Source organism: Arvicola amphibius, chromosome 1 (genome assembly GCF_903992535.2).
Source record: "Arvicola amphibius chromosome 1, mArvAmp1.2, whole genome shotgun sequence".
NCBI classification, from domain to species: domain Eukaryota; kingdom Metazoa; phylum Chordata; class Mammalia; order Rodentia; family Cricetidae; genus Arvicola; species Arvicola amphibius.
Genome location: NC_052047.1, coordinates 99,380,022 through 99,407,269, shown reverse-complemented (window position 1 = coordinate 99,407,269; position 27,248 = coordinate 99,380,022). Strand labels below are relative to the sequence as shown.

At 54.4% G+C, this 27,248-nt stretch overlaps 2 protein-coding genes across 3 annotated transcripts; one reads left to right on the top strand and one right to left on the bottom strand.

Annotated features, from left to right (window-relative positions):
- Positions 1 to 303: 303 nt before the first annotated feature.
- Csnk1g2 (casein kinase 1 gamma 2) lies at positions 304 to 6,143 on the top strand. Of its 2 annotated transcripts, XM_038328061.1 has the most exons (11): positions 308 to 727; positions 3,511 to 3,551; positions 3,653 to 3,722; positions 3,819 to 3,967; positions 4,049 to 4,283; positions 4,354 to 4,439; positions 4,513 to 4,597; positions 4,708 to 4,856; positions 5,062 to 5,145; positions 5,239 to 5,345; positions 5,500 to 6,143. In XM_038328061.1, exons 1-11 carry the CDS (start codon positions 541 to 543, stop codon positions 5,552 to 5,554), a joined length of 1,248 nt encoding a protein of 415 aa, XP_038183989.1. In that variant the 5' UTR covers positions 308 to 540; the 3' UTR covers positions 5,555 to 6,143. The 2 variants fall into 2 exon arrangements, with proteins under 2 accessions (XP_038183982.1, XP_038183989.1); XM_038328054.1 differs by having other exon boundaries at positions 304 to 727; positions 3,653 to 3,967.
- A 2,724-nt stretch (positions 6,144 to 8,867) lies between these two features.
- Positions 8,868 to 21,555, bottom strand: Btbd2 (BTB domain containing 2). The gene is given in 21 exon segments (XM_038331255.2): positions 8,868 to 9,885; positions 9,888 to 9,911; positions 9,914 to 9,977; positions 10,095 to 10,144; positions 10,147 to 10,208; positions 10,210 to 10,241; positions 10,478 to 10,489; positions 10,491 to 10,566; positions 10,746 to 10,798; positions 10,800 to 10,871; positions 10,874 to 10,940; positions 11,418 to 11,472; positions 11,475 to 11,544; positions 11,546 to 11,616; positions 12,345 to 12,384; positions 12,386 to 12,451; positions 12,777 to 12,936; positions 13,527 to 13,669; positions 21,142 to 21,351; positions 21,353 to 21,421; positions 21,424 to 21,555. Coding segments are annotated over 21 exon segments (1,596 nt in total). The 3' UTR covers positions 8,868 to 9,817.
- Positions 21,556 to 27,248: the final 5,693 nt, after the last annotated feature.

The window sequence follows — 27,248 nt, the reverse complement described above, 5'->3', positions numbered from 1 at the left end:
CTGGAGTCCCATCCTCTGCACTCTTAGGGACACCGTCCACTCTGCCACCTGCCACTTTCCCTGTCTTGGCAGCCCTGGTGTATTCAGGCCTGTGGGTCACCTCTTAGCCTGGATCTGGCTTTTCTTTCTTGCTTTAGGTTTCCAAGGGGCCTGTGCTACTTGATGGCACAGTCATGTGGCAAGTAGGGCACATGGCTACTCCACCGTAGTCTCTGCTTCTGCCAGCCTTTGCCTGGTCACACCACAGTAGCCTTTGCTGCGATCTCTGTCCGCTAACCTGTGTCTCTGTTTCTTCACAGTGGGGCACCACGAGATTTAAGGCGGTGGGACCTGTTGGCAGAATGTCTTCTCTCTCTGCAAGTGACCCTGAGGCCACCGAGATGAGCACTGCAGCCGGGCCTGCGAGCACACCCGGGTGTCAATAGCCGGGAGCCAAGGAGCCGCCAGGCGCAATGGTGTACTAGGCCGGGCGCGAGCTCAGGTTTCGCACTCGGATCTCACGGCAGAGTCACCGTGGAGAGGCCAGGGTACCACAAACTTATGGATTTTGACAAGAAAGGAGGGAAGGGGGAGTTGGAGGAGGGCCGGAGAATGTCCAAGACCGGCACAAGCCGGAGCAACCATGGCGTCCGCAGCTCGGGGACCAGCTCAGGGGTCTTGATGGTGGGCCCCAATTTCCGAGTCGGCAAGAAGATAGGCTGTGGGAACTTCGGAGAGCTTCGCCTGGGTAAGTCCTGCACACACTGTCTTTGGTCTGTCACTAGGCTGACTTTGTGGTGGTTGTCTGCAAGTGGCAGGGCGGGCAGAGTCATAGCTTCCCATCCTCTGGCTTCTGAGCTGCAGAGACCAGTGTCTGTTGCTGTGGCTCCTGTCACCATACAGCCTCTGACTGCCTGGTACGCAGGGCCTAGTGCTGAGCCCTGTGTGCCTCCCTCTTAGGCAACTGGCCTCCGTTCGCAGCAGTGCCCGGGAGTCCAAAGGTCCCTGGAACTGTCACATCCTGGTCCTGTGTAGGTTAGAGAAGACCTGTGTGCAGGCGCTCATCCCAGTCCAGCTCCTTAAGATAAAAAAGGGACACCAACCTCGTGCGCAGACCCATCAGGCCAGCTTAGGCCCCCAGATGTCACCTGAAAGCAATGCCTGGGGAGCAGATGGACCTTGCTGCAAGGGCAGATGGCTAAGGGCCCAGAACACAGTGGCGGTCATGCTCCACTCCTGACACTGGTCAGGAGACACGTGCCATCCAATCAGCGAGGGGTCTGACTGTAGAGAGCTGATGTGGAGGGCACAGCTGTCCCTCCCTCTCCCGTGGGAGGGTATGCTGGGTGTTGCACTCACTGGCCTGCTCAAGGCCAGCTAGGACCCCATCCGGGTGCAGGGCCTCTGCAGTCTGCAGCTGCAGGTGTCCTCCAGGCCTGGCTGAGTATAGTCCCTCAGCTGTGATGGGTATGCCAGACAGCAGCCCTGAACACACAGCCGCGCCCACGGGCAAGCATGAATACATCATGCCAGGTGCACATGGCCAAGCACTTTAAGGGACCCCTGGCTTCAGGCAGTTGGGGTGGCCGCGCACCACCTCAGGTCTCTGTACAGATCTGTATAGTTCAAAGGGTTTCCACTGCAGCCTGTGCAGGAGCCTGTCTATGGGTTTGTGCTTCTGTGCTCGGATGCTTGGTGCTCCCTGTGCTTACTGCAGCAGCTTGTGCACCTTGACCTCTGTTGGAGTACAGGGTCAGCCCTCACCGCTGGCTGCTCAGTGTATACTGTGAATGCAGGTTAGGATGCAGTGGTGATATGTGCTTAGTGTGAGCCAGTGCCTTCCCCTCTCCCCCAGCTCTAAACCAACTTTACATCACTCAGAATACTGGGGGAGGTCAGCCTGGGCAGCACGTCAAGAGCTTGTCTCCCCTCCCCGTGCCCCACAAAGTTAGAATAAGCTGCAAGGGTGTTCACTTCCCTGGTGAATGTGGGGTGCCTCTTGACTGAGCCCCCATCCTCTTCACGTGTGGAGCTACCCTGGCTTTTACTCAGGTGGTCTGTCTGTCTGGCCTGGGGCCACTGAGCCCCTTGGATCTGTAGAGATAACTAACTGTTCATTAAATGGGAAAATTGAAGCCCTATGTCTGCGCAACTTTCTTCCACTTATGGGGCCATAGTCCTGTCCCCTGTCCTCCTTTTTCTTTTTAGACAGGGTCCCACTGGCCTGGAGCTCACTGTGTAGACCAAGCTAGCCAGAATTCACAGGTACCCACCTGCCTCTGCTTTCCCAGTGCTGGGATTAAGTGTGTACTACCATGCCCAGCCCCCGTCCCCATGTTTTGTTTTATTTTTAAAAAAGAGTTTTTTCAAAATTCTTGTTTTATGTGTATGGGTGTTTTGTATGCATACCTAGGGAAACCGGAAGAGGGCACTGGACCCTCTAGAATTAAATTTAGGGACTGTTGTGAGCCCCCTGTGGGTGCCGGGCCCTGGACCCAGGTCCTCTGGAAGAGCAGGTTTTCCTGCTGAGCGATCTCCACGGCCCCGCCCACGTTTAAGGAAATGTCTTAATGTGTATCTATGTTGGGAGCAGACATGCCGGACCCTGTGGGTCAGAGGACAGCTCTGGGGAGTCCGTTACCCCCCCTCCCCCCACGCCTGTGTTTGTGGGAGCTTGAGCTTGTCCTTGCAGCCATGCGCCACACCGAGTCTCCCACAGCCCCTGCTAGCTGCTCCAGGCGGGTCAGCAGAGATGGGAATGCCACAGAGGAAAAGTGACCCTGAGGTGGCTAAGGTTACACCTGCTCATGGGCGGGCATTGCCAGCCACAGGTGATGAGCCCAACTTCCGTCCTGTGAGAGGCACAGTCCAGGGAAAGTGGGCAGACTTAGGCCCTCCCGGGTGACAGCTGACCTCGCTGTTATTGCAAGAAACAGCCATTGTGAGGTGGAGGGGTGGGGACCAGACCTATGGAGACCTGGACCGTCACTGCGCCTCTTCTTGGAAGAAACTTGATGGCGCTGCACCTTACACAGCCTGGGGCGCTCTGGTGGGTCACAGGAGGTGGCAGGCTGTCACTAGAGGGGCCCTGATGGAAGCACTTGGTGGCTGGTGGGTGATGGAGACGTCCAGGAGAACCAGGGCAGAGGGCTGCCCATAGCTGGTGGCTGGCTGTGGCTGGGAACAGAGGCAGTTGTGGGCACGGCTGCTGTGGTAGGAACATCTTTTCCCTTCAGGGGTGGCAGGTGCAGCCACTGGGGTGTGATGCTGAGGTAAACGTGGATGTTGGAGACTGGGGTAAGGTCTGCCCAGTGTGGCAGATGTGAGGTGGAGTGTGGAGCAGGTCCTGCTGCTGGATTCGCCAGGGCAGGGTCAGCAGCATGGGGACCAAAGTAGACCTCTCTCCATGACTGCATACAAGTCGTGAGGTGCAGTGCAGGGATTCCTGGGAGGCTGCTGTGGAGTGCGCTGTGGACTGGGTAGGCTCCTTAGCCCACAATCCTCAGGCTTTCTCTGTTGCCCCTCCCCCAGGAAAGAACCTGTATACAAACGAGTACGTGGCCATCAAGCTGGTGAGTGTACCCTACCCTGCCCTGCCCTGCCCTGCCCTGCCAGGCAGAGCACCCCAGGCCTAGAAGGAGGACCTGGGTAACAACAGTCCCCTGTCCTGCAGGAGCCCATCAAGTCCCGGGCCCCGCAGCTGCATCTGGAGTACCGCTTCTACAAGCAGCTTAGCACAGCAGGTGAGGCAGGCATGGGGGCATGGGCACTCCGTGAGACGGGACAGGGCGTGGCCGGGCAGGGGCTCCAGGTGTCCAGCACGCGTGTTTCCTCCGCAGAGGGCGTCCCTCAGGTCTACTATTTTGGCCCGTGCGGGAAGTACAATGCCATGGTGCTGGAGCTGCTGGGGCCCAGCCTGGAGGACCTGTTCGACCTGTGCGACCGCACCTTCACACTGAAGACGGTGCTGATGATTGCCATCCAGCTGGTGCGGAGGGGTGGGGTTGGCGGGGCGGGGCCGGGTGGATAGGCGGGGCAGGGCCTGGGTGCTGAACCCAGGTCCCCGCAGATCACACGCATGGAGTACGTGCATACCAAGAGCCTCATCTACCGCGATGTGAAGCCAGAGAACTTCCTGGTCGGGCGGCCGGGCAGCAAAAGGCAGCACGCCATCCACATCATCGACTTCGGGCTGGCCAAGGAGTACATCGACCCTGAGACCAAGAAGCACATCCCGTACCGCGAGCACAAGAGCCTGACGGGCACGGCGCGCTACATGAGCATCAACACGCACCTGGGCAAGGGTGAGCAGCGCTGCGGTGGGGGGATAGGGTGGGGCCCGGGGGCGGCGCTGAGCCTGTGCTGTCCCCGCAGAGCAGAGCCGCCGGGATGACCTGGAGGCGCTAGGACACATGTTCATGTACTTCCTGCGTGGGAGCCTGCCCTGGCAGGGACTCAAGGTGGGCGGGGACTCCCGGGTGTGGGAGGGGCGCGGGAATGGGTGCTGACCCTGACCAAGCTCACATCACACAGGCCGACACGCTGAAGGAGCGCTACCAGAAGATTGGTGACACCAAGCGCGCCACGCCCATTGAGGCGCTGTGTGAGAGCTTCCCGGGTGAGGAGCCCGCGGCAATGCCCCTTGGCTCCGTCCCACAGTGTGGCCGCGGCCACACCACAGACTGGGCTGCCCGTATGACCACGCCTCTGGCCCTTGTCTTTTTGCAGAGGAAATGGCCACCTATCTGCGCTATGTACGGCGCCTGGACTTCTTCGAGAAGCCAGACTACGACTACCTGCGGAAGCTCTTCACTGACCTCTTCGACCGCAGTGGCTACGTGTTCGACTACGAGTATGACTGGGCCGGGAAGCCCCTGGTACGTGGAGGTGATGAGAGACCCTTCGGTTAGAACTCATGTGCGGGTGCGAGTGTGGGTCTGCAGGTGCAGGGGCACCAGGCCGGGAGCCCCTAATCCCCTCGGTGGGCGGGAGCTTCCGTAGGAGTGGAGGTCAGGAACTGTCCTGGGCTGCCGCGCGCACGGGGCCCGCGGCTCCATCCGGTCCTGACATCTGCTCTCTCAGCCGACACCTATCGGCACTGTCCACACTGACATGCCCTCCCAGCCACCGCATCGCGACAAAGCCCAGCCCCACAGCAAGAACCAGGTGAGGGCCGGCAGGGGACTTGTCCTGGAGGGGACGGAGGCCAGTGACGCAGGGTGAGCAGGGGTGCTAGCCTGGTACCCACTGCCCTTCCAGGCTCTGAACTCCACTAACGGAGAGCTGAACGCGGATGACCCAACCGCGGGCCACTCCAACGCCCCCATCGCGGCCCCGGCAGAAGTAGAGGTGGCAGATGAAACCAAGTAAGGCTCTGTCACTGCCCGTCTTCTACTCCATCACGGTGCTGCTTCCACCCCTACGTCACCTTTCTCCAGTTACCCCCACCCCATATCAGTGTCCTGTCCCCTGTCCCCTCATCTATTCCCACTTTGTCCTTTTAACCCGTGTCCCCCCCAGGTGTTGCTGCTTCTTCAAGAGGAGAAAGAGAAAATCCCTGCAGAGACACAAGTGAGGGTGGGTGCAGCCGCTGCCGAGATCCCCAGGCGGTGTCCAGGAGGCTGGCAGTGTCCTTGGTGGCATGGGGCTCTTTGGCCCGACTGCAGGCACCATCTTCGGGGTTTTGGGGTCACTTCCTTCACATAGGACTTTGGCGGAAATCTCTACGCCCATGTCTCGCCCCCTCCGAGAGCATTAACTATTTAAAACCAGGAGAGAAGCGCCGTGCGGTCCCCGCTGCGCCCCCATTAGCTCATAAAGTCCAGCTTGTCCCCTCGATCCAAAGGCCGTTTTCTCGAGTGGGGCAGGCCCGGGGCATGGGTGTTACATGGGGAGGCCATGAGGCCTTGGCCACCAGGGGAGGCGCGTGCGCTACTGCAATGCTGCACCAAAGCTGGGGTGGAGCGCGGGACGGTCACCACGCAGGGACTGGACTGGGCCCCATGGAGCCAGGGCGGCGGTGACCTGTGTCTCTGCGTGCTGGGCCCACTGGGACAGAATCGCCTTAACGCCCGACCTGGGGCAGCAGAGAGGCGGTCCCCACGGGAGAGCCAGGCGTGGGTTGCAGGAGCCGAGTTCTTGCTTTACAACATGTACAGAAATGACATTATGTTTCCCCGGCGCTTCCTTGAAGCCATAGAGTTTAGGGGCTTTTTTAAAAAAAAAAAAAAAAAAAAAAAGAAAAGGAAACCATCCCTGAGTGTGGCCTGGTCTTTTAACTCATATAGGACATCCAGTTCTAGGGACAAGAGGACCCTGCTGGCTCCCTGGGGTCCTGGAGGAGCTGGGCGGCTAGCTGATCCGGGAAGATGGAAGAGGCTGTGGGGACTGGGTAGGGCAGGAAGGCTGCAGCTCCCAAGTCTGCGTTGAACAGCCACTGAGAGCATTGCACTGCTGCTGCAGAAGGAAAGGCTGGGGCGTGGGCTGCTGCCCGGGAGGACCAGCAAACAGGAGATGTGAGCAGGTGGCAGCTGGGCTTGCTGTTTGCTGGGACGGTTCCCTTTCCATTGCTGAGGATGGGTCCCTATACAGGTACCACTTACCAAAAATAAAAAGGGGTTCGTGGGGAGGATGGAGGTAAGAGGCAAGCCAGGAGGCCAGGAGTAAAGAGACAAGGGGCTGAAGAGAGGGCAGAATGGTCAGGGTCAGGAGCAGTGGTCATTCCAGAGCCCAAATCACCCCTGAACCAGTTCCTGGGCACCACAGATAGAGGACACAGAAATCCTTTTTTGTTGCTTTGCTTTTTTTTTTTTTTTTTTTTTTTTTTTTTTTTAGATTTATTATGTACACAGTATTTTGTCTGCAGGCCAGAAGAGAGAGCACCGTATCTTATTACAGATGGTTGTGAGCCACCATGTGGTTGCTGGGAATTGAACTCAGGACCTCTGGAAGAGCAGTCAGTGCTCTTAACCTCTGAGCCATCTCTCCAGCACCCAGAAATCTTTTTTAAAAATATATTTTATTGCTGGGCGGTGGTGGTAGACACCTTTAACCCCAGCACTCAGGAGGCAGAAGCAGGCAGATCTCTGAGTTCAAGACCAGTTTGGTCTACAGAGTGAGTTCCAGAACAGCTAGGGCTACACAGAGAAACCTTGTCTTGAAAAACAAAAGCAATAAATAAATTTTAAAACAAGCTGAAAAAACTGCTGTCAGAAGTCCTTGTGTAGAGCTGGAGCTATAACTCAGTGGTTAAGAGCACTGGCTGCTCCTCCAGAGGTCCCGAGTTCAATTCCCAGCAACCACATGGTGGTTCACAGTCATCTGTAATGAGATCTGGTGCACACATGGAGGCAGAACACAATACATAATAAATAATTTTTAAATCAAAAGTCCTTGTATGGAAAATGCACCCTCAAGAGACTCGGGTTTGGTTGGGTTGTGTCTCCGGAAACAGCATAGTCTGTAAGAGCGGCTCCCTAGGTGCAGTGTTCCTAAGGCCTTCCTATGCTCCCAACTGCTTGCCACTCTCCCAAGAGTTTCCAGTGGTGTCCACAGTGAAGCTGAGAGCTTCCAGAGTAGAGCTAAGTCTCTGGGACTGGGAAGACGGCTTGACACAAGTTAGAGTCATTCATTGGGAAGAGGAAATCTGAACTGAGAAAAAGTCTGCACCAGATTGACCTCTGGGCAAATGGATTGACATTTTCAGGCCCAGCCCACTGTGGGCAGTGCCATCCCAGGCTGCTGCTCCAGGCTCATCAAGCCTTGAAGAGCTTGCAGGGTCCTCGCAGCCCCTGTATCAGCCCCTGCCTGGTTCCTGCCCTGACTTCCCTCAGTGATGAACTGTAACTATGTTCTCCCCAAACTGTAGTGGCCATGGTGCTAATCCAGCAATAGAAACCCTAAACCACCCGTCAAGACCAAACTTGATGGGAAGTCCAGATGCGGCAGGGGTCTCAGGATTGCCCATGGGGAGACGGACAACATTGGCAGGAGACGGGTCTGAAGCCTGCCGGTAGCTAGTGTACTGCCCACAGTCAGGTGAGGAGAGGGACAACCCAGGTTAACCCCTGACCTCACCTGCCATGGTAACTCCACACTCATAGCACACAGGTGAATAATCCTCTCGGAACACTCACAGCCTTGGTCACTCTGTCCTAACAACAGAAAACGAAAAGCAGACTCCATTTCTTCTGTAGACATTTGTCCCATGTGGCTGGGGGTGTACTGTGCCCCAAACCCCTTGGGTCCGGGACCTTTCTGCCATCTATTCTTCCCTTCCACCTGGAGTTGGGCTTGGTTGCCAGAGTCTCTGCCCTCAGCCTCTGCTCTGCTGGGTCGCTGCGCTGCTCTCGCTGGTTTGTTTTTTGGTTGTTTGGTTGATTGGGTTTTTCTTGTTTTTGTTTTGGAAGGCATGAGTTCTCTTGGCTGTCCTAGAACTCGTGTATAGACCAGCCTGGCCTTGAACTCAGAGATCCACCTGCCTCTGCCTCCTGAGTGCTGAGACTTACTTGTAGCATCTTAAGCCATGCCTGTGTGCACAAGAGCAGTGGAGGCAGCTGACTTGGCAGCACAGGTGGCTGGGAGCCACCAGCATAGGGGCTGGGACCTCAGGTCCCCTGCAAGAGCAGCAAGTGCCCTTTACCCCGGAACCATCTCCTCAGTGCCCCCCTTTGCTGTTTTGAAGCAGAGTGTCATGTAGCCCAGGCTAGCCCGGGGCCCTGGACCTCCAGCTTCAGTTCCCTTCCCAGGTCTTGGCTCTGGCCGCCTGCCTCCGCTCTGTGGGCACTCTGTGAAGGTGCCCTTAGGGAGGGAGCTGCATGTGGCCAAGGCGCCCACCCTCAGCTGCACAGCAGGCAGACAGTGTGGTTGGTACTCAGCGGCTCAAGGCGGATGTTTCTCTCCTTTATTTTAAAAAAAATCATTTGGGGAAACAGTGTGGAGGGTTCACCTCCCATGGCTTTGGGGAGGACATGGGATCTGGGTAGGAGGTCACAGGTACAGAGGACATGAAGGAGGGGGACCCAAGATAGGGAACTGTGCCTCCTAGGGTATCACTAGACAGGGTGCCTGGTGGCCTTAGAGGGCCAGGGCTATGGTTTTGCACAGGGCTGTTTGTACCCTGGGTGCCAACAGCAGGCCGAGTGTGTCTTGATGGGGTTCAACCTGCTATTCCGGCCCTCTAGGCCCAACGGGGAGGAGCTGGTCCACAGAGGCTGGACAACGATGGTTTGCACGTCACTGCCTGGGAGGAGCAGGAACGATGGCCCACGTGTCACACACCCTGGGTAGAGCTTCAGCAAGGCCCAGTAGCCCCATCCGAGGCTGCTCAGGACTGACCAGTGCCCTGCACTTGCCCATGTCCAGGTGGCCTCAGTGCACACAGGTCAGGCCCTGGGGTCCCCAGGAGCAGCAGAGAACAGAAGGGAACATGAAACCCAAACCGCCGGCTGGAAGACAGGCCCAAGCGCAGGCTCCAGCTGAGAGTGGGCTTGAATGCATTGCAATGTGCAGTTTAAGAGAACGGACAAATGGTTTGCAGTGCCCTGGGCACGGAGCTGGCCAGCTGCCCTGAGCTGCAGGGAACCAGAGTGGGAAACACCAACTCCCAATCCACCGCCCTTGACCCCAACAGCTGTCCATCCAGGGCCAAGACCACTCTGCCCCCCAAGACTGAGGGGTTGTCTTGACAGGCCCAGCCCATGGCCCGAACCCCCCCAGTGCCTTGGGCAAGCGCTCACACTTGTCCCTGTGGACACAAGGCAGCCCTTTCCGTGGTGATGGGGACGTGGTGGGGAGGGAGGCCTGTAGATGGCCGAGGGGCGACCTGGGTTTAATGGCCCTAGGTGTAGAAGATGACTTCAGGGATCTGCCCCTCCTCCACGGAAGTGCCGTTGTTGTTCCCAGCGCGTAACAGACGGTGAAGCAGGTCTTAGCCCCGTGGTGGGTGACTCGTGGGTCACCTTGCGTAGGCCTTTGGTGCCATAGTGAGAGTCTGGCCCCTGGCAGGGAGAGGGAAGGCCACAGTGAGGTCAGGAGGTTCCTCAAGACCTGGGGGCTAACAAGGGCATCCAAGCCTGAAGGACGGGGACAGCGCCCTCAGGACAGTGTGGCCCTACCTTGAGTGTGGCGGCAGGCCAGTATTAGTTCACACTGGGCAGGACCTCCACGGCTCCTTGAACATCACACGGAAGTTGCTGGCGGAGCCGTCGCAGCTGAAACCAGTGTCGTTTGGCGAGGACCGTGTTGCTGTCTGTGTGGATGATCTGGGGAAGGAAGGCCTGTCCAGCATGCAAGGAGCAGGGGCGGAAGGAGTGTGCACTGATGAGGGTCTGTGGGTGGGACCTCTGACCTCTGGAAGCTCTCAAGGAGAGGGAGGTGTGGCACGGGTTGTGGCAAGAGGGTCTAAAGGACAAGAGTGAAGTGGCTGTGGCCAACTGTGGGCCTGGACAGAAGGCCGGCAGGGTAAACAGTGCAGCACGGGGTGGGGCTGGCAGCTGACCTGGATGTTGACCCTGATAATCAGTGGGTCCGTGGATGGAGCCGTAGAGCCCAAAGCCCACCACAAAGATGCGCTTGTTGACAGAGAACATGCAGAAGGAAGTGGGTGGCAGACGGCTTAACGCCCTCGGGCCCATGAGGGCGACAAACTGGAGCAGCCATGGGAAGAGTCGGGCAGCCGGAGCTGTGGGGAGGGCACACGGCCCATTCAGCGACCATGCCCAGCTCCTGCTGCCCTCTCCTTCCTGCCACCTGTCCTGAGGCCCCACCTGATTCTGTCACTGGTGCCGCTGTAGCCCCAGCGGCTCTCCACCTGCTGGAAACCGGTTGATGCTGCATTCCTTGCCCCGCAGGCAGCACCGGGCCTGTCAATGAAACTCCACCCCGCGGCTTGGGCGTTGACAGTGAAGTGCAGGAAGAGGCTGACCACCTCGCGGTCTACCAGGATGCCAGACTGTGCCGGGCTGCGGGCAGAGGGCTGGCTGACTGCACGAAGGGAAGGCAGAACTCAGGGCCTGCCCCCTCAAACTGGGATATCTGACTCTCAGGGCCCAACCAAGTTAGAAGTTCCTCCTTCCTGGAACCCCCTTCAATGTCCTTTCTGCCGGACACGCTGGGCTGGGCAGACCCACACCTCTGAGGGTCTCTAGAGTCCTGCTGGAGAGCACCCTTGCTTCACACTGAGAGCTCGGCCCCTGCCTGTTCACACACCAGGTTACCTCACAGCCAGCGCCTCACCAAGTGCAGCTTATAGAAGCCACTCCAGGCTCTACATGCCAGGTGGACCGACCTGACCACTGAGCCCAGCCCAAAGCTGAATCCTGAGTGATTGATAGGACATGACCCCAAGACGTTGGAAACCCCAAGGTCCCAGGCAGGGTCCCCAAGTAAAGCCTAATGGCAAGGAGGGTGGCTCAGTAGCGGCCGTGCAAGCCTGTTACCCTGCGGCAAACTCCTCAATGGTCATCAGGGGGAATAGGATGAGACCCAGGGCCTGCCCAGCACCTTCCTCTTGTTCTCAGGTGTCACCTGAAGGTGCTGCCGTGACACTCGGCCTTCAGACCAGCGCAACTACAGCATTGAATAGCCTCACCTCACGGATGCCCAAGGTGTCACGCTCCAGCACTGCCACCAGGGTGTCTGCGGCCAGAGAAAGGCTTGTGAACCCCTGTGCCTGTAAGGGGGCCACATGCAGACCAGACATTATAAGAACCACCTCACAGCCAGAAGCTTGTTAACTGTGGCCCTCTGTCCATGTTTATCAATAAAGTTTTACTGACAAACAGCCCTCCCTAAGCACTGTCTTCCTCCGTCCTTCCCTCCCTCCCTTTCTTCAACATAGTCTCAGTGGAGCCTAGCCTTGAAATCACTTTGTAAGCAAGACTGGCCTTACATCCTTGGCCCTCCTGTCTCCACCTCTTGAGTGCTGGGGTGGCAGGCTCAAGCAGTAATCGGGAAGCAATTTTAACAACTTAGCTGAGTCTTAGCCCTCTTCTTCCTGAAACAGGGTCTCATTCTACCGCCTAGGCTGGTCTAGAACTCACAGCAATCTTTCTGCCTCAGCCTCCCGAGAGCTGAGATCATAGGAGTGCATTCCCTATACCTGTGATTGGTTCCTGTGGCTTTGACCCCACAGGGCCCTTCCACTGCATTGCAGACACCCCCGGAGAGGGCCAAGGTGGCCTCCCTCAGCAGGGATAACACTGATCCCAGAACAGGCCATGCTACCAAGCCCCATGGTATCTGCTCCATTCAGGCCCGCCGTGTCACCCAGGAGGTGGGGTGTCCTGTCATTTGTCAAATCAGGATCTCCAAGCTGACCCAAGCCCAGAGCATCCTTGGATCCAAGACCCGTGGACCTGACTCACCCAGATCAATGTCTGTGAAGCCCTCGGCGGCGATGGCATCGGGCCGTGTTCTTGTCTATGCTCTCCAGGCACAGGCTGGCCAGCTGAGGCTCATCGAAGAGCCGCGCCTAAACAGAGCGAGGTCAGTGCCCACCAGGGCAGGCCACACCCACACACTGTGCACACATCCCTTATGAATAAACAAAATGAAATCTAAAGTGGAGGAGCGGGTGTGGTGGCACACACCTGTCACCCCAGGCCTCGGGCTGAGACAGGGGTCAGGAAGGCAGAGCAGCCTGGCTGCTGAGCCAGACTGTGTCAGAGAGAGAAAGAAACAAAACAAACAACAGGCCAAGACGGGGTGGCGCACACCTTTAATCCCAGCACTGGGGAGGCAGAGGCCGAAGGATCTCTGTGGGTACAAACAGAAGTGGACACCGCGCGAGCACTCACCTGCGTGAGCAGCATGAAGGCATTGTCAGCCCGCAGGTGCTTCTTCAGGAACTCCACACAGTGCGCCTCCAACGCAGGCACTGCATACTTCTTGGCGGTTGTGTACAGCGTGGTCATCACCGTCTCAGGCCCAATCTGTACTTCATCTGAATACAGGAACCTGAGCAGGAGGCTCGTGGGCAGTGAGAATGTGGCCCCCAGACCTGCCGAGCACTGCATCTTTGCAAGGGCTGCTCAGCCCACCTCCAGAAAGACATCTGTCAATCTCCTGACCTGGGGAATATCGCTAGCGAGGCACCACAGGCCACTATAGGTGTGCTGAGACCCTGTGGCCAAGCTTATGAGACCACGGGTAAATCACAGAAGAAAGCCACAGGCCACTGTCCAGGGCAGCATAATAAGTGCCCACCCAAGCACACACGAGGCCATGGGTTCCACCCCAGCACCGCAGGTCAGGCATGGCACATAGCGCGCTGCCCACTTCTTGAAGATGGCATGAGTTTACGTGTGCCTGTGTGTGTGGCCCTGAAGAATGTCAGACCTGCACTTGACGACCAGCTAGCTGGGGTTCTGGAGGTGCTGAGCATCTCTCCAGCCCCCCAAACCTTCTTCTATGGGCATGTGTTCTAGAATGGTTGCAATGGAGGGCAGGCTCTGTAGCAGACACAGGGACTGCTTCCTGTCCTTTCACACTCTAGTTCATATTCTCTTCTAACATCCCCTGTGGTCGGAAAAGAATCTGGAACTTACTTGAGCAGTGCCAGGAATGCAGCGGGCTCCACATCGGGCAACTCGATCTCGGTGGATGTGGTAGCCATCCCACCATTGAACATAGCGTCAAAGACAGCAATGCAACAAGCTAACACCAAACCTGAGCCAGAAGAGAGGGTTGACTTGTCTATAGTCTTGCTGGCCCAGGCCAGTCAGAGAACCCCCATCACACCTGCAGAGACTCCCTGGCAATCCTAGTAGAGGCCCTTTCTGGGCCTCAGATCCTTCTAGAAGGAACAGGAAGGAGGAGGAACGCAGGGGCCAGCATGGGGCAACACCACTTTCTACTCGCCCTGTGCCCACACCAGCCCCCTCACTCATTCCTGCACTTGGCCCTCTTCCTCATCCCCATTCCCTCAGCTCCCCCTCCCTCGAGTCTCCAGGCCGCAGAAAACCGACATGGGGACCTGAGCCTCACAGGAGAAAGCAGACTAGATACAGGGGCTGGGACAGCCTCGGGCAGGGAGCACAGGCTCGGAAAGGGTGTTAGGGCTGGGGAAAGGGCAGGGGCAAGGGAACCAAAGGGGTCATGTAACAGCTGGAGTGTGAATGGGTCAGGGCAGGACAGAGGGCACGATGGCCAGGTCAAGACCCACAGTGACTCGGCTCGGAACACAGCTTATGTTCTGGATGGAAACAATGGCCATGGAGCCAGTCCAGTTGCCCTGCTCTGTTCTGTTCCCAAAGTGACAGGGTGGCTCGAGCAGACAGACTCTCAGCTGGACAGCTCTGGACATGTAGATGGGTCCATGCACCGTGACGCGGGACAGAGCTAGCAGTCACCACAGAAATCACTGCTGAAGCTGTGGACAAGGGACCTGCAACCTTCCACAGAAGAAATGCAGACCCATTGTGCCTATGCGGGTTGTGTACCCACTAGGAGGACCCTCTCCACCTCACTGGCCCCTACAATTCCTCCTGCCTCAGAGTCTGGCCACTGGCCGACTGTCACTGCAAACTCGGGATCAGACCAGGCACCACCAGTCCCCAGGTAGCAACCAAATACACCTAGAGCCTCTGGAATGGCACTCCCTAATGGAATAACTAAAACTAACCAAAGAGGAGGCGGCGCTGGCCTCTAACTGCACGACAGGCGCCTTCAGACATCACAGACACTCAAAGATGACAGCTGGATGGACTTGCCTGGTCACGGCAGGAGGTCAGGGCAACCTGGGCACCTCAATAAGACCTTGTCCCGAAAAAAAACAAGGGAACGGATAAAAGCTCAGAGCAAGGGGCTGGGGGCGTGGTCAGGGTGGAGCCCCGCCTAGAATCCCCAGTGAGGGGCTGGGGGCATGGTTCAGGGTGGAGCCCGCCCAGACTCTCCCAGTGCAGATGGAGTGGCTCTCAGCAATACAGCACTATCTTGCATGTGCATACCGACAGACTTCATGTCCATCACTGCAAAATCAAAGTGGAGATGGCTGAGGAAAAGCTTGAGGCAAACGCTGGTGCCTGGGGTTGGTGGCAGCAAGAAAGGACCCACCTGGGGGCCTTGAAAGAGTGCAGCTGCTAAGGACCAGGGTCTTGGCTCTGGGATCTCAATCTCAGCCTGCAAACTTCCAGCCTCCTGACCTCACCCTGGTGCATGATGGAGGCTGGGAACCTAACTGCTCCAGCTCAGCTCAGCACAGCAGCTCCCGGCCCTGGGCCCACGCAGCAGTAAGCCAGAATCAACCTCTCTGCCTGTGCCTCTTCTTTCTTTTTTAGGAAGTATTCTGTCCCGCGGGGAAGCCTCCATCAACCACGCAAAAGCCAAAATCAGAAACTCAGGCACCCAGCTGCACCGGCATAGCCACCTGACATGAGTGCTCACACACTGGCCCTCGACTCAGCAATGGGGCAACCTGTGCCAGGGAGGCCCTGGGAACTCTCCTTGTCCCGCCTTTGTTCTGAAGAATCCCAGCCTTTTCCCGGCCATGCTTGTTATCCACTATGGCCTCTGGTTCTTTGCAGGAGAGAGGAACAGAAACAGTGTTCCCCAGCGCCAAAGGCAGGACGCCCATCACACTTCAAGTGTGACCACACACAGCATGTTCCTTCTACAGCCCATGAACAAAACAGGGCTACACCATACACGACGAGCGGTAAGTGAAGGGAAATGAGGACGGGGAGGATGCATGAGCTAGTACTGGGGAGCCATGCCTCGGTGCAAACCAGCAGCGCTGCTGCATGCCGTGTCGGGAAGCCGTCTGGGGAGCCATGCCTAGGTGCCTAATTAAAATGGTGAATTTGGGACTGGGGATGAGATGGCTTAGTGGGTTAAGACCACAAGCTACTCCTGCATGAAGCCCAAGTTTAGCGCCCAAGCACCCCATGCTGGGCACTCACTGCCAGATTCAGCAATCAATAACTGGCCTCTGCAGGCTGGCACACACACACAGCACAGTCACATGACACCTGTACGAACACACACACAAGTTCACATCGACACATGGCATGCATACACATACACACACCATTAAAATAGATCTTTTGCTGTTTTGTTTGTTTCTGACGGGGTCTTAACACAAAGCTAGGCTAGCTTGAACTCAAGATTCTCCCCCCTCAGCCCTCATTGCTGGGGCACCACACCCAAACACAAGGCCAGGAGCCTCACTGAGGGACCAGCTCAAGGTGAAGCAAGACTTCCTGTGCCAGGAGCCACACAGAACTACAATGTGCACAGGGCAGATGCCAAGCCTCCAATTCCATAGCCACATGGACAGAAGCCCACAGCTGCAGTTGGGGAGAGTGCTCCGTGGGAAAAGAGGGTGTGCGTTCAAATCCTATCACACAGGTAAAAGCCAGGTATGTGTGAGGTAAGGTGGCAGTGCCTGTAATCCAGCACTCGGGGCAGAGGCGGAGCTCTGTGAGTTCGAGGCCAGACTGGTGTACAGAGCTAATTCCAGGACAGCAAGGGCTGTCTCAAAAAACAAACAAAAAAAAAAAAAAAAAAAAAAACCAAAAGAAAAAGAAAAAAGGCGCGGGGGAAGGGGGGTTTCTTTAGACAAACCTTATGCAGCTCAGCTTCTGAGAGCTCACATGGCAGTGGGGAAACAAGAAGTATATACTTATTTGTAAAGAATCTCAGGCCAGCCTGCTCTACAGAGCAAGTTCCAGGATACTCAGGGCTACACAGAGAGAAACCCCCGTCTTGAAGAAAAAAAAAAAAAAAAACAAAAAAAAACAAAAATTGGTAGCCATGAATTTGCTACATAGACCAGGCTGTCCTAGAAAACTCACACTGATCTACCGGGCTCTGCCTTCTAAGTGCTGGATTAAGGTGTGTACCACCACACACAACTATGGAGGAGAAATTTTAAGGAAATACAATAAACAACATTTTCCCAGTATCTGTGGATGGAAGACAATAGGCCAGGCGAGGCTGGAGGAAAAGGCTCAGGAGTTAGGAGCCACTGGGCTGCTCTTGCAGAGGGCTCAGGCTCAATCCCAGCACCCACATGGCCACTCACACCCTGACTAACTCCAGTTTGCAGGGCTTCTGACACCCCTCACAGACATACAGGCAGGCCAATCACCAAGTACATCAACCTAAATAAAAGATTAAGTAAATAAATAGGCCAGGCATGGAGAATACACACTGTCATCCCAGGCAGAACTGTGGTGAGCTGGGGGCCAGCCTGGGCTACACGGCCCAAGACACAGTCTCAAAAACCGAAACAAAATACACAGAGGCAAAGGGATGTGGACTGGGGAGGGGGTGCTGGCTGACTAGGGAGGGATGTGGACTGGGGAGGGGGTGCTGGCTTAGGCTTGCGGCCCTGAGCTCCATCGTCAGCTCGGACAGAAGGACCAGAAAGAGACACACACACTGAGCAAGACAGTCTGACCGAAGCATGAAATCTGCCCCACAGGAAGAGGGCAAGCAGACGGTTTTCAGGAGGGACCCTCAAGGCTTTGGAGAGATCCACGCACCCCACGGTTAAGCATCCTAGGCAGAGGTTCTGCCCTACCGGTCCCACAGCCAATCCAGGTGGCTCAGAAGCCCCGTGGCAAGCTGGTGTGGAATCTGTGGACAGCCCCTCGGAAGCCACCAAAGATAGCAGGGCACAGAGGCACAGGGCCTGTCTGTCTGTCCAGCACTTAGGAGGGCGAGGCTGGAGGACAACAACTTCAAGATAGCCTGGGCTACTGCAGAGAATTCCAGGCCAGCCTGTCTAACAGACGAACAGCAGCAGCTAAACCATGAGGACAGACACTGGAGGGCTGAGCCTGGGTCCATTCTCCACAGACACAAACCAGGACAGTGGAGAATTTTCTATCACCTGTCTTCTCAGAAGGGGAGGTGGAGGCAGGAGTTCAAGGTCATCCTTGGCAACTGAGAGTTGGAGACCAGCCTGGCCTCCATGAGACCTGTCAGAAGGAAGACAAGGGACTGGAGGGAGGACTCAGTGGCTAGTGCACTGGCTACTCTTCCCAGAAGACCCAGGGTCTGTTCCTGACACCACAACATCCACTCACAATGGCTGGACTAAACGCGCTCTTCTGGCTCCAGGGGCATGCATGCACAGGGTACACATGACATACATGCAGGCAAACATCTGTGCACATACACTACATACCACACATGTACACACACAGGCTTCACCCTAACATCAAAGCCATCCTGCTGTCGCTACACCGGAGTTGAACAGTTGCTATGAGCCAATATAGCTGGCCAAACATTTTCTTTTATTCCAGACTGAGACTTGAACCCAGGATTTTCCAATGCCGGGCAAGTGCTCTACCACTGAATTACAACTAGCACCACTGAAAGCTCTGCTGTCTGGTCCTTCCAATGAATTTGCTGGCTGTGCAATACCGGGCATCTCCCATGACTGTTCTCTAAGAAGGTCTCACCCTGAAGCCCAAGCTCACCAATTCCAGCGAGCTACCAGGCTGCACCAAGGATCCTTATCTTCAGAGCTGGCTGGCTTTTATGTGGATGCAAGCACTTTATCAATTGAACTGTCTCCCCAATTCCTGTTTGGTAGATCAGGTCTCCTGTAGCCCAGGTTGGCTAAAACTCATGTGTGAGCCAAAGACGACCTTGGGCTGCAGTCTCCGGCCTCACCTCCAGAGTGCCGGGTAAAGGCCTCTCAGCCTGCCGCTCTGCTTCCTCGGGGTGGCCTCAGGTGTCACTTCAGGTGCCCAATCAGGACCCCAGACAGCACGAGACCCTAGTGCTCCTCCAAACTTTCCCTTGTGTTCGTGACCTTGACAGAGGCGCAGTCAGGTTGCTGCCTCTGACCTGAGTCAGCTTTCCCTGACCACAGTAGGTTTATCTGTTCTGTGGTCACACAGAGAGGCCAGAAACCCACAACTCAGTGGAGAGAGTTTGTCTACCATACACAGAGCCTAGGATTCTTCCTCAGGACCCCAAACAAGAAAGAAACAGAACGGTACAGGGTCCTAAAGGCCACACTCTGGACCCCAGGTCTGCGAAGGCCTCTGGAAGTCCCTTCAGCCTCTTGCAGGTTGTGGGGTTGCTCTTCAACCCCCCCTTCCCTTTAAATACAGGGCACAGGAGCACAAGCGCCTCCAGGGATCAGAAGCTTCAGGACCCTGGAACTAGAGCTACAAGCTATTTCAAGGCACCAAGGTGGCCACCAGGAACTCAATCTATCGTCCTCTACAAGAAAACAAAAACATACTCTTAGCCACCTAAGCCATCTTCTGGCCTCCTTCAAAAAAAAAAAAAAAAAAACCAGGGTAGGCAGGTGTGCCACAACCCAGCCCCTCACGGGGGGGGGGGGGGGGGAAACCTAGGGGGACTTCCACTCCTGAGCTACACACCCAGCCCTCAATTACTTGTTTTTCTTTTTTGGTCATTCTTTTTGGTTTGTTTTTTGAGGCACTCTAAATAGCCCTGGCTCGTCTGGAACTTGCTGTTGGCTTTGGATTTACAGAGATTCACCTGCCTCTGCTTCCCAAGTGCTGGGACTAAAGGGCCCACCTGCTCTTTTTCCTTTTTCTGATAGGATCTCCTAGATTGCAGGTGGATCTGGAATTTATAGTCCTCCTGCCCTAGCCAAAGATACAGCTGAGCTCAAGGCCTGCCTGGCCGAACACAACTGCTTTTCTTAGCCAACCCTAAGCTACACTGTTGGTGGATGGGACTTAGGCCCAGGAATGCCAGCCACCCATGGCAGATCACGCCCCCTCCCCAACAGCGACTCAGTGGGACCTCCAGTCTCTGTGGAACTATGACAGACTGTTAAAAAGCACAGTATGGAGTCACCATATCCCAGCAGGCCGGATGGGGTGGTCTGAGCCTAGCAACATAGGTATGGGAACTGAGGTTCAGAGGTCCTTCTGCAGCTGTCCAACCAGTCACACCACTGGCTTCTCAGGAACCGCCACGATGTGATTAAGAAAACCTATTCCACTTGGGAGCCCAAGTCCTCCACTGCCCACCAGCCCGCCACGGGGCTATAGAGTGCCCCCACTCTTCCTACGTCGTTGCTGTGGACACACAATCAAGTCCTCTAGACTTGGGTCTCCACATCCCCAGGGTCTGCCCACCCACTTCTATGCTCTCCAGGCTGCCACCAAAACAACGAACTCAAAAGTGCCCAGAACAGCAATGGCCAGACAGTGATTTTAAGGGACTCTCGAGAGTCCTCAACCCCTTCTAAGAATGTGCAGGACCCCTTGACCCACTCCCAAAGAGCCGGCGGGGCATGGAATAAGATTCTATCAGGTAAGGTTCTGAGGGTGAGAGGGCTGGCTCCGACTGGTGGGGAACTCAAGGCAGGCAGGAAGGAGAGGCAAGAGCAAAACTAGGGGTACAAAGGGAAGCACAAGCAGGTGTCTTGGGAGAGATGGCCTAAGCAGATGGCAGGAGGGTACAAACAGGGTGTGAGGACGTGGGTGAGGGAAGGAGGGGATGGGGAAGGCATGGAGGGGGGTCCTAGAACTGGACAAGCTGGAGAGCAAGGAGGGGTGGGGGTGGCTGCCCTGGATGGAGGAGTTCAGGAGCAGGGCCCGAGGCCCCCCCATGCTCAGGAATGGACTGTGATTGAGGGGTATCTGAGAACCGGGTTCAGGTGGACATTACAGGAATGCCAAGATACAGGGCCTGAGGTCCTTGGGGTGATGCAAGGTGGTGGGTGTGGTGTCGAGTCTAAGGTACATGGTCCTGGTGGACTGCGCGTTCTTGGGGTGCAGAATCTAGGGATAAAGGATCTGGGTGCAGTCCAGGGTCTTGAGATTAGGTGTGGGTTACAGGGTCCAAGGTTTGACTGCAGGGTTTTGGGGTGCAGGACCCCAGGGATGCAGGGTCTGATGGGCTGCAGGGTCTGAGGTGCACGTCCTAGATGAAGTTCAAGGTCTCGGATGGCAGGGTTATGGGTTGCTGGTTCATGGGGTGCACGATCCAGATGGAAATGCAGAATCCGGGAGGGGAACAGGATGGGAAGGTGGCAGGGTCTGGGTAGGCTACAGGGTTTCGAGTACAGGGTCCAGGTGGGGTGCAGGGTTTGTGTATTGCACGGTCTTGGTAGGGTGCAGGGTTCCAGGGTACTGGTTCCCTGGGATGCAGGGTCCGAGGGGTTCAGGGTCCAGGGGTGCAGGGTCTGGGGTGCAGGGTCCGGCAGTCTCGGCGGCCCACCCTGTGCGCGGGGACCGAGCGCGAGCTGAGCCCCCTTGCCCACCAGGAAGTGCACGTCAGCACAGCACCTCGTTTGTTGAAGAGGAAGGCGAAGCGCTCCTGCACCGTGGGTTTAGTGGCCTGCCAGTTGTACACGGGCTAACGCAGCAGCGCGCCCGGGCCCGCGTCGTCACGCTCGTCGCCCACGGCCTGCGCGTCCTGAACGGGCCCGTGGTGGCGGGGACGGAGGGGGTGGCGGCAACGGGGCGCAAGCGGCGGCGTTGCTGGGGGGCGCGGTGGGTCGTTGGCGCTAGGCCCCAGGCTGCCAGCGCCAGGCCCGACCCCCGGCGGGCACGACGCGCCGCCCGCTGCCCGCCTGCCGCCAATCTTGTCGCTGCGGCGCGGGGGCGGGGCGACGGGAGGGTCGTGGGTCATTGGGGCGGGGCCGCCGAGAGGCGGGACCTGAGTGGACGTGCGAGAAGGGGAGGGCTGAGGGGCGAGGTAGCGGAGGGGCGTGGCATGCTGGAGCAGAGGGAGGAGCGAATGGGCAGACAGAGAGGAGGGAGCAAGGGCACGATAGAAAGGGTTGGGGCATGCAGAGGCAGCCGGGATGGAGGGAGAGGAGGATGGATGGGGAGGAAAGTGGGAGGTAGGGGAGGAGGAGAGGACGGAGGAGAAGCTATTGAGAGGACAGAGAGGAAATAAGGGAGGAGGGGGCTGGTAGGGTCAGAGGAGGAAGAGGCGGGGCCTGGAGCGAGCCGGGACAAGAGGGAGAGAAAGAAGGGCAGAGGGAAAAGGGATTCAGGGAAAGGGGGTATGGATATAGGAGTGAGTAGAGGAAATGGGAAGGGAAACAGGAGGGACTGGATGAGAGGGTGAGGCGAGAAGCGAGGAGCACACGCCCGGAGGCTAGGAGATAAGAGGGCGGGGCCAAGGAGAAGCAGGGACCCGGATTTGGAGCAAGGGCCGGGGTGAAAAGGGGGAGGCAAGAGTGAAAAGGGGGAGGCAAAGAGAGGCAGATAAACTAGAAAGGGGTAGGAAAGAGAAGACAGAGAGGGGGATGGGGGAGGGAGGAGAGGGAGGGACAGAGAGAAGAGGGTAGAGCAAGCAAGATGAGGTGCAGGGCTATCGGTGGTAGGGGCCCCTGGAGAGGAAAAATGAAGGGAGGAGGTGAGTCCACAGGGGTGGGGAAGGGCCAGGAGGAGGGGAGGGACAGAGGAAAAAGGAAGATGGGAGAGGCCAGGAGTAGTGGACAGTGAGAGTAGGGTCTATGGAGGAAGGGGACGGAAGGAAGGCAGGGAGGAAAGGAAGCCAGACTGCACAGCAGAAGATGATGGGAAGAGTGGGGGCGGGGTTTGTTCTGAGCAAGCCACGCGAGAGGGCGGGGTCAAAAGGCGGAGGGCGGAGTCATAGGGAAGTGGGTCTGCTTGCTGTGGAGGAATAGAGATGGAGGGGAAAGTTAGGGGCAGCCAGGGGGAGGGGCAGTGAGAAGACTAGGAAGAGGTGAGGTGAGGAGGGCTCAAGTACTCCTGCTTAGAGCCTTGATCCACCCACACTCTTGCCCCGACTGAGTCCCGAGCCTAGAGACCCAGCTCAGGGCTGCAGGACCCTAGAGACCAAAGCTGAGTATTGTGATCCCAGAAAGGAAGTGGGTTAGGGTGGGAAGAAGGGGCCCCAGGACAGACCTGAGGAAGGAGGGTCGGGGAAGCAGAGGCCTGAAGAGCTGATGGGAGAGTGGGGGTTGGGAAAGGGGCGGGGCTGGAGGGGTTGAGTTGAGCAGCTGGATGGAGAACAGGGGGAACAGGGGACCCCTGTGGAAATCCGCTATCACTGTACTCAGAGCCTAGATCCAAGATCCCAGATCAGGCCCCATATTCTAGACCTCAGACCCAGATTGTGAGGATCTGTCCCACATGCGAACTCTGAGACCCTAGGACGGCAGCACTCCCCTAGCTCCCCATTTCTAGCTTTTGTTTTCCGGACCCTGACCTTAACTCGACTCGGCCTGAGAGCCTGTTAGCCTGCCTTACCAATGAAGTTGGGCTTCACAGCCCAGAAAGGAAACTGAGGCTGGGGAAAGCAGCTTGTGTGTGTTGTATCGAGGGGGAAGGAAGCATGGATAGGAGTGCCCCATGCCCTGTAGAGACAAAACCCAATGGAAACCAGACTGGGGGCGCACACCTTCAATCCCCAGCCCTGGAGAGGCAGAGGTTCTAGGACAGCCTGTCTACATAGTAAGTTCTGAGTCAGTTACAGCTCCATAAAAGGAGACCCTGTCTATAAACAAGCAAAACAAGAACAAATGTCACCAGCGCTGTGGGAGGGTCCTTGCTCTTCCGGCTGCTGGATTCAGTTCCTGTTCCTCATTCATGCAGAGGACTGTGATCTGTGAGTTTCCCCTAAATAAATAATCCTTTGTTATACTCAGTTCTGAGCTAGTGTGGATCATTTTGTAACTTCCATCATCATGTAGCACCCAATGTGGGCACGAACCCACGAACCTGAGATTTAAGTCTCGTGCTCTTAATCGTGTTTGGCAAATTGGCCCAACATGGGTGACTGACTATATCCATAAAACCTGAGAGAGCATTTTTTCTTTCTTTTTTGGATGGGCTCTGTTGCTAGCTGCCAGTAGGAGCACCAGGGCTCCTTTAAGAAGAGAGGTCTTGGGCTGGAGAGATGGCTCAGAGGTTGAGAGCATTGCCTGCTCTTCCAAAGGTCCTGAGTTCAATTCCCAGTAACCACATGGTGGCTCACAACCATCTGTAATGGGGTCTGGTGCCCTCTTCTGGCCTGCAGGCATGCACACAGACAGAATATTGTATACGTAATAAATAAACAAACAAACAAATAAATAAATAAATAAATAAATAAAAGAAGAGAGGTCTTCCTGATTAAGCCATAGCAAAAAAAAAAAAAAAAAAACACACACAGTTTCGAAATGGCAACTTCCTGGTTCGTGCTGCCAGGTAGGCCAATCACTTGAGTGGTGTTTGTGGGCAGCATGCTAAAAGCTACTCGGTGGCAGCACGGGCCAACTAGATGAGTTGGTGAGCATGACTGTAGATGTAAGTCACCAAACAATCCCACACTAGTTTGGAATTATGATTAATAAAAGGATTATTTATTTAAGGGGAAAACTTACAGAACACTGTCCTATGACAGCAGCCCTCTGTACGACCAGGAACAGAGTCTAGTAGCCAGAAGCAGAAAGAGAGAGAGAGAGAGAAAGAGAGAGAGGAGAAGAGAGTGAGGAGAGAGGAGAGAGACGGCGAGGGAGAAAGGGAGAGGAACGAGATGGAGAGAGAGAAGAGAGAGAGAGAGAGAGAGAGAGAGAGAGAAGAGAGAGAGAGAGAGAATAGGGCTACTGCTGCTTTTTAAAGCAAAAGAGACCACGCCCAAGTGGCCTGGTATCTTAAAGGCTATTGGCTGAAGAAGCAGAAGCAGAAGGATTTCCCACAGCACTTCCCCCTTTTGTTTAAGTATGAGAGTTCCAAACCCAATACAAAACAATATACAACTCGGGAGGCAGAGGCAGGCGGATCTCTGTGAGTTCGAGACCAGCCTGGTCTACAAGAGCTAGCTCCAGGTCAGGCTCTAAAGCCACAGAGAAACCCTGTCTCGAAAAACCAAAAAAAAAAAAAAAAAAAATATACACTAGGAACAGATATCAAGTATAAGATTACTTTCTTCTATATGTTGATAGAAAAAAGATTAGAACTACAATCAGCATAAACAATATTAAGCAAGGAACATATACTAAATGTTTTAATAAACATTCTATCCTAAGGAGTCTAAGTCTTGTATTGGAAATGGCTTGACCAGATAGATCATAAGAGGACAGTAACTACGACTATCTAATCTTCAACCCCATCGAAGGCCTGAGAAGAGAGATAATATTACTTGAGCAGACAGGAAGTACAATCAAGTAGCTTCCAAAGCGAGCAATATACGACAGACACAATTAGCTACCTGAACAATCACCCAAAGCCTCGTTTTGCAAACGCTGAAGCAATCAACTTTGGCTAAGGTCTAGAATAACTGACAGACCATTTCAGAGGAAGGAAAAATTTTCAAAACCATCTTACCCTGTCTAAGCAAGATTTGACAGTCCTGCTTATCCATTTCCGGATACTATGTAACTTGTCAGTGGTTGAGACATTGTCAGCTCCTTGACCAAAGGCCAGTTTTGCCAAGAAGAACACAAACTACAAGTGGATTGTCTTCCGTGCTCAACATTCTCTAAGGAATAGATTGGTGCTATCAGAAGCAATCATGTCTCATGTCAACAAAACCCTAAATTATTTAAATGCCATGTTCCATAGATCCTTGAAGTGGTTGAAGACTACCTATCTAGACAGAATACAATCTCCATGTATCTAAAGAACCTAATTGTGTATACAGCAAGCATGAACAGCTATTGACCTAGCTAATAATTAATACCTGTATAACTTAAAGACTAAAATTTCATGTCAGAATATTAAATAATCTGTAAACAAATGTGCAACAAATGAGGACAGTGACCTCAAAATGTAAACAATGTATAAGTATCTTAATCAGATATATAATGCAATATGAAAATATACCCTAAAAGTTGTATCAGTATACAAAATGTCCTAAACTGAGACAGAAACACACATACAAACAATCTGACAAAAGAACTTTATATAGATGTACAAATAATGTAAACAAAAGTAACAAATAGGGGCTGGAGAGATGGCTCAGAGGTTAAGAGCATTGCCTGCTCTTCCAAAGGTCCTGAGTTCAACTCCCAGCAACCACATGGTGGCTCACAACCATCTGTAATAGGGTCTGGTGCCCTCTTCTGGCCTGCAGGTATACACACAGACAGAATATTGTATACATAATGAATAAATAAATAAATAAATAAATAAAAAAGTAACAAATACAATTTGAACTTGTATCAATATACAAAAACTATACCAATGTAAATTATCCATAAATAATAGCTCACAAGTATTCACTCTATTACCCACTATTACTGTCCCCCCATTTGTTAAAAGGAACATAGTTTTCACCACAACCCTCTATCTGATACAAGTAATAATCAACTACCCCTAAACAGTTTTCCCAACTCTATAGACAAACTTTTTTGGGATGGAGGCAGCATTTTCTGGAATTTCTCTTATTGGAATCCTGCAAAATTAAAGTGATGGATACATTTCAAAATTACTATCTAGTATAGTTGCAAACAATTTCTGAGCAGTTGATAGATAAGTTGGTTTTGTTTGTTTGTTTTTTGTTTTTGTTTTTCTTTTTTTCAAAGTTCTTATTTCGAGTTCTGGCCAGAAAGTCATGAGAAGGTACACCATTTTAGCAGCTGGTACCCAAAAAGACAAAGAAAAAAAAAAGACGTGGTCTTTTTTTAATATTTATTATTTATTATGTATACAATATTCTGTCTGTGTGTATGCCTGCAGGCCAGAAGAGGGCACCAGACCTCATTACAGATGGTTGTGAGCCACCATGTGGTTGCTGGGAATTGAACTCAGGACCTTTGGAAGAGCAGGCAATGCTCTTAACCACTGAGCCATCTCTCCAGCACAAGACACAGTCTTATAGTAGCGCTGTCTGCATCAGATGTCATCTCACCTAGGTGGAGTTGTTGTGTGGGGCATATCCTTTATAGTACGATTTGATCTTTCTATAACTGCCTGACCTTTAGGATTATTTGGTATACCTGTAATATGCATTATATTATAATAAGCAAAAAACCGTCTCATTTTTTTAGTATACCCATAAGGGCCATAACTTCCAATAAATGTGTGATTACCAAATCAGCCTTTTCTGAGCTCAAGGCAGTTGCCCATTGAAAACCTGAATACGCATCTATGGTGTGGTGTACATATTTTAATTTAACAAATTCCGTAAAGTGGAACACATCCATCTGCCAGATTATATACCCAAAAGTGGTATTACTGGGTCTTCAAGAAGGTTGTTTCCTAATTTTCTGAGAAATCGCCACAATGACATCCAAAGGGGCTGTACCAGCTAGCATTCCCACCAGCAATGCAGAAGTGTTCCCTTTCCTCACAACCTCTCCAGCATAAGCTGTCATCAGTGTTTCTGCTCTTGGCCATTCTTACAGGTGTAAGATGGAATCCCAG

Excerpts from the sequence above, each read along its gene's own strand:
- Csnk1g2 (XM_038328054.1), top strand. The coding sequence starts at position 541 with ATGGATTTTGACAAGAAAGGAGGGAAGGGGGAGTTGGAGGAGGGCCGG. Across the intron at positions 728-3,510 it reads CTTCGGAGAGCTTCGCCTGG|GAAAGAACCTGTATACAAAC; the intron begins GTAAGTCCTGCA and ends CCCCTCCCCCAG. Across the intron at positions 4,598-4,707 it reads GCTGTGTGAGAGCTTCCCGG|AGGAAATGGCCACCTATCTG; the intron begins GTGAGGAGCCCG and ends GTCTTTTTGCAG.